General features: G+C 40.8%; 1 protein-coding gene across 2 annotated transcripts in view; it reads right to left on the bottom strand.

Moving 5' to 3' along the window:
• Nucleotides 1–1,957: 1,957 nt before the first annotated feature.
• LOC148094336 (cyclin-Y-like protein 1) overlaps nt 1,958–12,589 on the bottom strand; it is a 42,905-nt gene continuing 32,273 nt past the window's right edge. For both annotated transcript variants that reach the window (XM_087825062.1, XM_087825061.1), the window contains 2 exons: nt 4,407–4,569; nt 1,958–3,256 (listed from right to left, as the gene is read on the bottom strand). In XM_087825062.1, coding sequence (XP_087681188.1) covers nt 3,146–3,256; nt 4,407–4,569 — 274 coding nt within the window. In that variant the 3' untranslated portion in view covers nt 1,958–3,145. The remainder of the gene's footprint in view (nt 3,257–4,406; nt 4,570–12,589) is intronic.

The following is a 12,589-nucleotide window of genomic DNA, read 5'->3' as shown; positions in this document are numbered from 1 at the left end:
ATTATTGTAATGTGTCCTGCACTTTTTAATAATCTTTCAAGCCACAGATCCAAGTAAAATCATTATACCTAATCTTTCTCTTTGTAATATAAATCTTTAGGTTTAATGCTTAATTATTCAACAAATGTGTATAAAAAGGCATAGCGCTTTGAAACTACATGGGTTCAATGACAGCTTTGTTGACTCAGTAATTCATATAACTGTTGAGAAGTTTTCAGCAACTTATTTAGATTATGTTTATTAATATAGTACAGTTATAAATTTGAAAAAAAATCCAAGTAAATCAAAGAGCATTTAAGTCAAAGGTAATGCTTAGTTAGCACTTCTCTAAGTGCCAGGCCCCTTCCCAAGTGCTCTACAGGTCTCACCTCACTTAATCCTCATAACCACCCTGTCAGTCCTCATTCTGCACAAGAGGAAACTGAGGCACAGGGAAGAATCCTCTCAAGTGCACACAGCAATAAAGAGAGCTGAGATTTCAACCCAGAGAGTGCTGGCTCCCAAAGTTAGTCTTTGATGATAAATCAAAATACCTACTCCAATTTATCACCACGAACAATTTCATAGGTGTTTATATACATTTGTAAAGCAAATCTTACTACTTTCAAATATTAACTCTCACTAGGGAAAGAAAATGATTCAGTAAGCATTAAAAATGAAAAATTTTTGATTTACAATTTAAAAGGTCACAGTACTCTAGACTTGCAAAGTCTAGTTTTAATTTTGTGTGGGAAACAATCTGAAATTGAACTTGAGGATTCATTACTGCAAACAAGTGCGTTACTGGAAGCCAAAACCATACACACCACACAAGCCGATGAAATGAATGTTTGTGCAGAATGTAGTATTCACAATGGGGAAAACTTCAGGATCAAATAAAAATTCTATCTAACCTTTTCCAAGTTATACTAGTTTTTCTGTGCCTGATTAAATAATTTTACTGGCATACACTACAAAAGTTGACATAAATATAGAATTTAGAGAAAGGAGGGAACCTAAATAAAAAGCTTGGCAGGCACGATGCTGGAACATATAAAACATGAGAGAAAGAACACACCTGGGAAAGAGGGAAAAAGAGGTCAAATAGATTGTTACCTGGAAAAAAATGTCAATGTAGGTTAATTTAACTTGTCAACATGTAAGGTAAATTCTCACATTTTCAGCTAAGAAAACTTTTCAAATTTATACAATTATAAAACACAAACTTAAAATATGGTATTATTTATATCCACTTTTAAAATAAGGAGAAGTAAATTGGAAAATTACTAAGGTATATTTTTCGGAGGGGAATTCAATAGAGTATGCCCACCAATTACTGGAGAACCAAAGTTAAGGTATTACGAGGCCATGGAACCTATCATGACGGAATGTACAGCACAGTCTACAGTCAGTCCGCAGTATATTCCAAGATACAAAGAAAAAATGTTACAGAAAAACCTAACTATTTCCTTACATTTTAATACAGACTGGCTTTAAGCACCTAATCTTTAAAAGAAATTTTAATTTGTTCAGCTATTCCTGCCAAAAGTTTGATAATCTTAGTGAACTATTAAACATACTTACATGCAACCCAGTAAAACCTAGAAAATATTTAAAACAATATTAATGACATTTTTTACTATCATCCTTGTGAATATTTTCTACTCATTTTTTTCTACTGTATTACCAACTCTAAAAATGGTAAATTTTTTGAAAGCTTATACTTGAAAATCCTGAAAAAGAGATGTGATAGAACTGTTCTAATTTTATAATTTCTTCCTTGCCAATGTGCTGCTCCTACAATTTGCCACTGTAACTGCAGAGCAGGAGAGGAGATTCTGACGTCACAGACACATTTTAGCTCAAGGAGGAAATAGGGCATCATAGACAGTCCCACAGGGAAAGCGAGATGGATATCAGACAATCATAAGTTACTTTCTAGAAATCAGTTGGCTAATTTCTTTAAAAATAATTTCCAGAGATGATAGTCGATGGAATGCATTATAGGTAGAATAAGTCACTTATTCAATATAAGCCCTTGGAACTACCGATTACCAAAAGCCACCTGATAGCAAGATAGTTCCTAAAAAGAAAAAAGAGAACAGCCACTCTTTTCCTCTAGCTTCTGTACCACCAGAAATCTCCATTTTACGAGTTCATTCTGGCAGGTTGTAGGCCAATTATACAAGAATACTCAAAGGATAAAGGCCACAGAATATGTGATTTTCATAATGAGAGGAGTTGTTACTTAATTTCTTTTAAAGAGGATCTTTCCCTTGGCCAGGTGGCTCAGTTGTTGGAGTGTCGCAGGTTCAGACCCTGATCACGGCACATACCCGGGTTTGGGTTTGATCCCTGGTCTCCGGGCCTGTAAGGGAGGCAACCGGTAGATATTTCTCTCCCACATCTACGTTTCTCTCTCTCCCTCTCCTTACCTCTCTCTCTAACATCAATTTTTTAAAAAGTGAAGTCTTCAAAGTCTAAAAAACTGAAATTAAAACTCATAATTAAAATTACTTTAAAATAATTCATATACACTAACAATGTCTAAAAAGTTCAGGAGGAAAGGAAATAACTCATAATGGAAAAAAAAGTGCCCAATTTTGAACTAGGGAGCAACAAAAAATATTTAAGAAATATCTGATGTCCAAAAAGGCCCTCACCCCAATATCAAAGTAAACATTAAAGCATTTGTAACTATAGTATATAGAAATAGGTACTTTAAGCTTTCTAAATGGGAACATCAAAGCTCAAAAGGGAATGTTATGTAGGTGGTTACTAGAAATTTAGAAAAGTTTAAGATACAAATTTCCCATTTTTCCAAAAATTGAATGCAAAAATAAACAAATGTAATATCCTCTAGTAGTTAAAATAATCAAAAGGGAAATGAAAAATACTAAGGCTCATGGATTAAGCTTAAGCTAAAAGAGTTCCTCATGATGTTGAAAGTTTTCATTTTGTTTTAAGAGGAAATACTAAACTTGCTGGAAGAGGCACCTTGGTATTTCCACAGCCCTTGTTACTGTAGATGAGAAGCTGACCATGTTAATTCCCCTCATTTCTCCCCTAAAAGGAAATCACTTAGCTGGGTTTGAGCAGGAGCGGTGACAATTCTCCATTCGTGGCACATGAGGGGCTCACCATGTCCCAGCCCCTCACTCCTCATTTAAGATAAGATGGCACTGGCCCGCTGCGCAGCACTAAAGTTATCACAGCTGCGGGATTTTCTTACAGCCGCCCTGCACAGGCTTTTGTTTTCACAATATCTGGAAATGGCCTAGGAGCAGAAATCAAAGAGAGCACAGACACGTTAGAAATCACAGGGCTGCAGCCTGAGCACAGAAAGCACCACCGCTGAGCCGCACATGCCGCTTCCTCAGGCGGGTGACAGCTCCTGCCCTTGGGCAGCTGCGGGCTCCCTGCCGAGCCCTTGGGCTTCTCCTTTAAGCTAATTCCCTGAGGCGAGTCTCTTAGGGGCTGTGATTAGATGGCCAGAGGAACGGGGGACGGAGGATTTATTTTAAAGTTTGGGTTTTCTCAATGGTGTCTAAGGCGTGACAGGCTCCTAACAACACTATCACCTGTTGCCTGAGCACTTGGTCCCTTAAATATAATAAACACACGGGGGCAAAGTCAGTGTTTCCTCAGCTACTTAAATTCTACCCAGTCTTTATTAGCTATTATCTGCTCTAAGCAAATTTAAATGAGGCCGGCTTCTGCTGTACTTTCCTGAAAGGTAGGAAAGATCTAATGATTGAAGCACCACAAGGTACTGTTTCACTTGCACTTTAATTATGGTAGAAACACGCCGTTTCCTAAAGTGCGATCGAAGTCCCACAGAAAGTGTCCATTTTAAATGTGTCCATTTCAGTTGTGAATAATTTTGTTGTATCACCAAAGGTCATAAGCCATAAATATGACTGTTCCATGTACTTTACCATTTCCATTAAAAGCCCGTGTACTTTCTACTCCCAGTATTTGGAACACACATTCCACAATTAATACAGGTCCCTCAGGTGAGCTTGTCTAACAAACTCACGGGACGGAACTGTGACATATACAGAAAAGGCATGAACTTGCAAAGTGAGTTAAGATGGTAAGTAGGTTATGTTTGTAGATATGATTAGTGATTCAATTGTAAGAAATTATTCATGTATGGTTACAAAAAAGAACAGTTTCAAAAAAACCATCAAAGATTAAATTTGATTTAAAATACTCTGAATCATAGTCACAGAAAACGTAATTTTCTTAAACCGTGGGATTCTTCCTATCAGCCATAAAAGATACCGGAAATATGTGAAAGAGTTAATAAGTCTTCTTCACCCTGGTACTTTAAAAAGCTTTTCATTTTCCTACATAATCTGAGTTACCCACAGATGGTGTCTGGTGTCTGGTGGAAACCCCACTCTGCGACTCCGCAGCCTTACCTCCAGGGCCTGTGCTCTTTCTTTTCGCAGACAAGCAAATTCATTAGGCAATTTGTGGTCACTTGCTAGGGACCGAAGGTCAAAATAATATTTGGCATAGACACTGGCAGAGACGTGCAGGCGAAACCGGAGTAGAAATAAATACTGCGTCTCCAGCTCATTTCTGAGGAAGAAGGAAAACACAAAACCCACACGGGCGCGTCAGTCCCGGGCGCCCGCAGGCCCGGCTCAGCCCGAGGCTGCTCTGACTTAGTTACGAGACCGCAGAGGCCCCGCTGCGCTGCTGCGCTAACGCTCAGACAGCGCCCAGGGCGCAGGGCGGGGGCCCTTCCGCACCCCAGCACTTTGAGTTCGGGACAAGGGGGAGCAGGGGACGTCCCCCTGAGCCCTGTGCTGCTGGCCCGGGCTCGTTCCCCAGAGTCCCGGCAGCGCAGCTGGAGGCTCCCGCTCCTCCCCGCGCACAGGCCCCGCTGCGGTGCGGGCGGCAGGAGCTGCGGGGCTGTTTCTCAGCTGAGACCCTGCGGGCTTCCTCACCAGGCCTGTGCCAGGAAGGGGCTCATGAAAGGAGAGATGTGCCAACACAGGAGCGGGCACATGGCCATGGCAGCAAACGGAGCACTGAGAGCTGCCACTATTATCTTAGAGGGACAAGTCTTGAGGCAACAAGGAATCACCTCTAGTAAATAAATAAACAAAGATGCCACACTCAGGGGGAAAGGGGAACCCTCCCCGCCCCCAGTGCACGGGGCTAATGTCAAAGGGCACATGCAAGTTTCTGTTCACCTGAACCTTGCTGGGGAGAGAAACTGTCACTTTCACAGACCTGGATGCACTTTTAAAACTTTGGAAGGCAGAAGATTACAGATCGATGTCTTGGCTGGACTAAGCCCACCTTATGATATGGCTTCTGAGCGAGCACTAGAGTCAAACTCAAACAGTGTTCCCCATGCTGGGGATGAGATCCCGAAATGTTCAGCCTGCCCTGCCCCTTCCCAGAACAGCAGGGGGACATTCCCAGGTGAGCTGCGTTCAATAAAGGAGGAAAGGAAATTTGGGAGCAGTCCCTTTGCTATGTGACCATAGTGCTGTCACTTTCCAAGAAGTTAAATAAATATAAAATTACAGTAAATTGTACTACTTCACAGTCATCCCTTGATAGTCATTAATAAAATGATAAATACCTCAACAAACATAAGAGAAGCTTTTCAAACATATTTGCTTTCCTAGTTTTAAAGCTTTAATATTTTATCCATTGGATAGGTCAGCAAAAGCTTAATGTTCTCCGGTATGGAGAACAGTCAGAATATGAGCGGAAATCAGGTTTTCCTCACTTGTTACACTTCAAACCTAACTCAACCTACTTCCAAAATTAATTTCCTGTTCAAATGGACACAAGTCTATAGAAATGTAAACCAGGTAATATTCTGATAATTAGATAAACAATACTTAATACAGGAATAGATGCACTTTACTGTCCCATTTACATTTTCATCACAACTGCACATTAATTGTGACGTTTAGCACCTTCCTAGGGTCACCATGCGTGTTAACAGGGATTAATCATGAAGCAAAGCGTGATGACTACAGATCATGCAGCGTCTGGTTTTTTGTTTGTTGTTTTTTTAGTTTTCCAATGGCTACATGGCTGAAGGGCAGGCTATTCACAGGCATAGCAAATTGCCTGAGTAGCAGCTGCTCAGTTCAACTTATTTTTTGAAGGAAAATCATATATATATTTTTTTACTTTTTTTTTTTTTACTTTTAAATTTTATTTTTGTTTAAAATATTACAGATGTCCCTGGAAAATCATATTCTAAAAAGACACATTGATGTTGGAAAGTTTTAAGAAAAAGCTGATAGACACCAATTTTTCAGTTTAGACTCCAAGGAGATCACTACCAATAGGAGACAACACCAGGTGGATGATACCAATGTACATGAAACAAGGTTATAGTGTCTTCCAATTACCAAAGATCATAAACAAAAGCAGTCTGTTATAAACAGAGCTCCTGGTGTTTTCTGTTCATACTCAAAAACCATTCTCTACAACTGGTCTGTACCTAGACACTGCAGCCATTTCCCCAGAAGCTCACATCGATGACACCTCACACATTTCCCTGCAGGTTCTCTGATGTTATAACTAGAACCAGAGCCGCACCAGCTGAGTCGCAGGTTTTTAGAAAACTTTAGCTGCCACCATGGTGGAGCTAGTGTTCAGGAGCACAAATTATCCTTCCCTTAAGGGACCAGATGGAAGACTGATGACAGTGGTGTCAAAGTCACTTTAGCTTCTGCAACTTCCCCCCAAAAAGTAATTGCATTGGTTTCAAATTTATTATTTACTGTCATACCCTTTGCTAAGATCACTACCAGCAAGGTCACTCTGACTACTCAGTTTACATGATTATCAAAGTCTGCTTTTCTACCAAAAGCCACATTGAAAGCTACTGATAATCCCTGGCCCCTTCTCTTCATCACAACTATTCTCACTTTAGTTCTCAATATGAATTTTGGTCATTCTGAAAGGGTCTTCTCTAGAGTAACAAGCAAAGGTAACAGAAACAAATTCTTGCTACTGCCCACCATCATCTCAATTTCCTATGATGTTAAATATAATCTAGAGGGGTCCTTTCACATTTTCTTAAATGCCACCCACAAACACATTTTTCAAAATTGTTATGAAATTTATTGAGGTCATACTGGTTAATCAAATTACATATATTTTAAGCATACAATTCTCTGATATATCATCTGTATATAGCATTGTGTGCAGACCACCCCAAAGTCAAATCTTTTTTCATCACCAGATATTGGATTCCCTTTACACAAAGACATTTTCACTGTCTGCTGGAAATACCTTTTGGGCACTCTGTCTGCTGGAAATACCTTTTGGGCTCATCCTGCCTACCGCATTCAGGGCCCTTCACAGCAGTTAATGTGGCCAGATCAAAACTCCTTGTGATGTTTGGGGTTCCACTCCCATCTCTGCATGCCAGCTCTGAGGAGCACCCTCATGGGTAACCTATAGCTTCCCACAAAGCACTGCTGTGGTTGCTGAGTGCCCCTGAAAATTCTCAAACAGGGTGGGCACTGGGAGAGGCCAGGGATGTTTCTCTAACTGCCTGAGAGGTAGGACCTTCCTAAATCATCAGATCTATTTTTAAACATGTGAAATGCTCATTAAAGAGCAGGAGAGAGCACAGGTATCTGAAACCTATATTTGTGGCTAATCCTCTATCATGGTTTCTTTAACAACAGAACTTTAGATAAAAGGAGAAAAAGACCAGTAAATGCAAATATACAATGTGTGACTCAGGTTTAAGCTAGAACCAGCTCAATAGTCTAGTGGCGCTAAGGCCATAACAGTGGCCAAAAATTTACTTCAAAGGCCAGATGTATGCCCCTTAAACACGGACTGGGGACAACAGAAAAATGTTGAGAGGGATCCAAAATGGTGGTAGAGCAGGTAAAAGTTACCCTCACTCCTCCCAGGACAAAAATGGAACTACAACTAAAGTATAGAGCCATCAAGTTGAATAACCAATAGAAGACTAGCTGAACAGAAGTCTCATAACCAAGGATTTATGAAGAAGCCACATCGAGAGGCTTCTGGTAGGAAGGGCGGAGATTGAAAAGGGCTGGCCCCGGCTCCCACGTGCACTGGCCAAGCACCCAGAGGGCTATCTCAGCTACAAAGGTCTCCTCTTAAAGCACAGGGTCTCAGCCCCACGCCCAGCACCCAGCCCAGAGCACCAGAGCCAGGAAAAGGAGCCCACACAACATCTGGCTATGAAAATCATCAGGGATCTGTCTTCCAGGGAGAGACAGGAGTCCCACAGAAACCCAGGCACCCTCTTAAAGAGCCAGCACACAAAATCTTGTTTATGGTCACTTACCCTAAGCACAAAGAAAACACGGTGTCTCAGTGCAGACTAGTGAAAAGAAACTGGGATGTGTGGCTCTGGGGAAAGAGCTAAGGGACAGCTGCCAGGATCTCTGTGCTGAGTCCCTCTCCCCCACTGCCCACAGACATCATCTTTCTTCGTTGAGGACGCTTTTCTTATGACATCAGCCTGAGAGAATGCATAACCCCACCCTCCGACTCTCTGTCCTCTCATTCCGCAGAGCTCATATCCAACAGAAAATTCAGCTACCTGGGCCCAGGGTGTAGGGGTCTGGGCAGATTCAGGGTGTGTCAGAGACTGAGTTGTATGGCTTTGGTTCAGGGGCCTTTTCCTCCCATCCCCATTCCTTAGAGCTTAACAAGTGCCACCCCAGCCTCATAAGAGATCCACTAGCTCCACCTTCTGGAATCCTAACAGCCCTGCCGTGTTGCGCTGGGGATCTCCAGGAGGTCCCGGCTGAATCAAGGACAGACTGAATTGCGTAGCTTCAAGTCAGGGGCCAATGTTCCCTCTGATGTTCAACTGCTGCAGAACCATCCCTTCAAACCACCAAATCTTGGTTTGTTTGGGCCTGAGAAACTCTGTTGGTTCACCCTACATGACTCTCTCAGACACCATTCCACCAAAAATGTCTATGTGCACCCAGCATTTGTCAACTGGCCTTGATGTACCCTGGGAATTTTTTTCTGAGTGGCCTGAGACTCAGCACTGGCACCAAGTTTGAATTTGTATCAGCCTGATGAACACCATTTGCCCCTCCCTGATGACTCACTGAGACCCTAACTCAAGTAACTTGGTGCTGCCAGAGGCTCTTTTAGTGACTGAGCTTAACAGGCACCCTCCAAGTGGAGGCAGGTAAAGGTGGATTGTGAAGTGCCTTGGGACTTTGGCTGACCTACACCAAAGCTCGCTGCTGGTGGGAGGTGGCCTTGATGAGCAGCTTGGCCCTTCCCATGCACTCCCAGTCAAAGCAAGGGCAGCAGCAAACTGTGACTCACTTTATAGCTCCAAGGTGATTGCCCAGGGCCAGTCACAGGTAGAGTCTGACACTGACCTGCACTGAGTCAACCCCAAAAGGCCTCAAAGCCAATATACCCAGTGGCAAGCTTGAGAAAGCATCAGAACAGGAAGCAATTAGCTCCATAAGCAGCACATCCAAAGGGAGATCTCAGGAAGCAAAGAGCCTGCTGAGGTGAATTTTGCTTCATGTGGAAGCTCCTGCACAGCAGCTCATACACTGTGGTCAAGGTCAATCCTCACAGTCACTCAGCATGAGGATCAATCCCACACATAGATGGGCCAACAGCAATGATGACTAAACTACAACAGAAGGGCTTACCTATCTCACACAAGAAACATTCCTGGAGCACCAGTTAATGTGATTCCAGAGTGTGCCATGGGTGCCACAGGATACCTACTAGATAAGGCCACCCTACCAAGGCAGAGAGACATAGCAGAATGACTTAATACACAGAAACAAACACAGAGAGATAGTCAAAATGGGGAGACAAAGAAACATGCCTCAAATGAAAGAACAGAAGAAATCTCCAGAAAAATAATTAAATAAAATGAAATCAAGCAATCTACAGGATACAGAGTTCAAAACAGGGGTTATAAGGATGCTCAAGAAACTTGGTGAGAACTTCAACAGCATGAAAAAGAACCTAGAAATCATAAAATAGAACTACTCGGGCCCTGGTCAGTGTTGCTCAGTGTTTAGGGCATCACTGTGAGCACCGAAGGGTCATGGGTTTGATTCCCGGTCAAAGGCACATACCTGGGTTGCTGGTTCACACTCTACCCCCAGCCTGTGTGCACGCAAGAGGCACCCAGTCGATGTGTCTCTCTCACATCGATGATCCTCTCTCTCTCCACCTTTCTCCCTCCCTTCCTCTATTCTACTCTCTCTGAAAAGCAATGGAAGAATATCCTCAGGTGACTATAACAAACAAAGAACCAGTCAAAAGGAAGAATATCTGAAATGAAGAGTACACCTTAAAGAATAACCAGTAGTTTACATGAAGTAGAGGACTCAATCAGTGATTTGGAAACAAGGCAAAAGAAACAAAACGGCAAAAAGAAAACAAAATTGTAAAAAATGAGGATAGTTTAAGGGACATCTGGGACAACATGCAGTATAACAATATCAGCATCATAGGGATCCCAGAAGGAAAAAAGAGAGACCATGTGAGCATGTAATTAAGATCTTATTTGAAGAAATAATGACTATAAATTTCCCTAACCTGGTGAAGGAAAAAGACACCGAAGTCCAGGAAGTGCAGAGAGTCCCAAACAAGATGAGCCCAAAGAGGCTCACACCAAGATAAATCACAATTAAAGTGGCAAAGATTAAAGACAAAGAGAGAACCTTCAAAGCAGCAAGAGAAAAGCAATTAGTTACCTAAATGCTAGCTCCCAAAAGAATGCAACTGATTTTTTTTTTTTTTACTGTTAAAGCCTTCCTTTTTATCTTTTAATTTTATCTTTATTGTTTAAAGTATTATAGATGTCTCTTCCCTCCCCTTAGACCCCTTCCACTCTACACCCACCTCGTCCCCAAACTTTTACTGCACTATTTTCTGTGTCCATGTATTGTGCATATATGCCTATAAGTTCTTTGCTTAATCTCTTCCAAAACTCCCCCTCCCTTTCCCTCTGATACACATCAGTCTGTTGCATGCTTCACTGACTAAAATTATGGAACGCTGCACAAATTTGCACGTCATCCTTGTGCACGGGCCATGCTAATATCTAGTAAGTGAGCACTGTAACTGATTTCTCAACAGAAACATTTCAGGCCACAGGCACAGGCAGGACATATTCAAAGTGATGAAAAGAGAGGATCTACAAGCAAGACTACTCTACCCACCAAGACTATCATTTAAAATTGAAAAAGAAAGAAAGAGCTTCCTAGACAAGAAAAAGCTAAAGCAGTTCATTAATACCAAAACAGAACTGCAGGAAAAGGATCTTCTTTAAGAATATAAAAGGAAAAACATACACATAGTTAGAAGGAACGAAATGGTATTAATACATATCGATGAATCATCACTTTAAATGTCAATTACTTGAATGCTCGAATCAAAAGACAAAAGGTAGCTGACTGAATGAGAATATAAGACATATATATTCTGTCTACATGAGACCCAACTAAGATGAAAGAAACATGGAGACTGAAAGTAAACGGATGGTAAAAGATATTTCATGCAAATGGGAAAAAAGGCTGGGGTACCAATACGTATATCTGACAAAAGAGACTTTAAAAAAGAGGTTATAATAAGAGACAAAAAGGACACTACACAGTGATAAAGGGATCAATCCAACAAGAGGATATAACCCTTGTAAATATTTATGCACAAATATAGGAGCACCTAAATATATAAAGCAGCTACAGAATCCACAGTAATTCAGTTACAGGAGGAGATTTGAACATCCCAATTGACATAAATAGATAGGCCTTTCAGAAAGAAAATCAACAAGGAAACACCCATCTTAAATGACACACGAAACCATATGGATTCAATGGATATTTTCAGAGAATTTATCCTCAAAGACGCACAATATACTTCAAGTGCACAGAGAATATTTTCTAAAATAAACTGCATGTTAGGACACAAAACAAGTTTCAATAAATTTATGGAAACTGAAATCATATCAAGCATCTTCTCTGACTAATTTTTAGTGTATAATACTAAAAGTTAATTACAAAATAAACTGAAAAACACACAAACACATGGAGGCTGAATAACATCTAACTGCCCTGCTGGGTTGCTCATTTGGTTGGAGCATAGTCCCATACACCAAAGGTTTGAGGGTTCGATTCTCTATGAGGACACATACCTAGGTTGTAGATTCGATCCCTGGTGTGGGCACGTATGGGAGGCAGCGGATCAAGGTTCCTCTCTCTCTCTAAGAATCAATAAATACATATCCTCAAGTGAAGATTTAGAAAAATTAAGTAGCATTTAACTAAACTATCAATGGGTTAACAATTAGATCAAAAAAGAAATCGAAAGGTACCTTGAGACAAATGAAAATGAAAACACAACAACCCAAAATATATTAAATACACCAAAAGCAGTTCTAAGATGGAAATTCATATACCAGTATTCCTCAAGAAATAAGAAAAATTTTAGTAAACCATCTAACATTATGCCTAAAAGAATGTCAAAAAGAATAACAAACAATGCCCAAATTGAGTAGAAGGAAGAAAATAATAAGACCATAGTGGAAATAAACAAAATAAAAATTTTAAAAATCATAGAAAAGATCAATAAA

This window comes from Miniopterus natalensis, chromosome 1 (genome assembly GCF_054644295.1).
Source record: "Miniopterus natalensis isolate mMinNat1 chromosome 1, mMinNat1.hap1, whole genome shotgun sequence".
NCBI classification, from domain to species: Eukaryota; Metazoa; Chordata; class Mammalia; order Chiroptera; family Miniopteridae; genus Miniopterus; species Miniopterus natalensis.
This window is presented reverse-complemented; position numbering and strand designations above follow the sequence as displayed.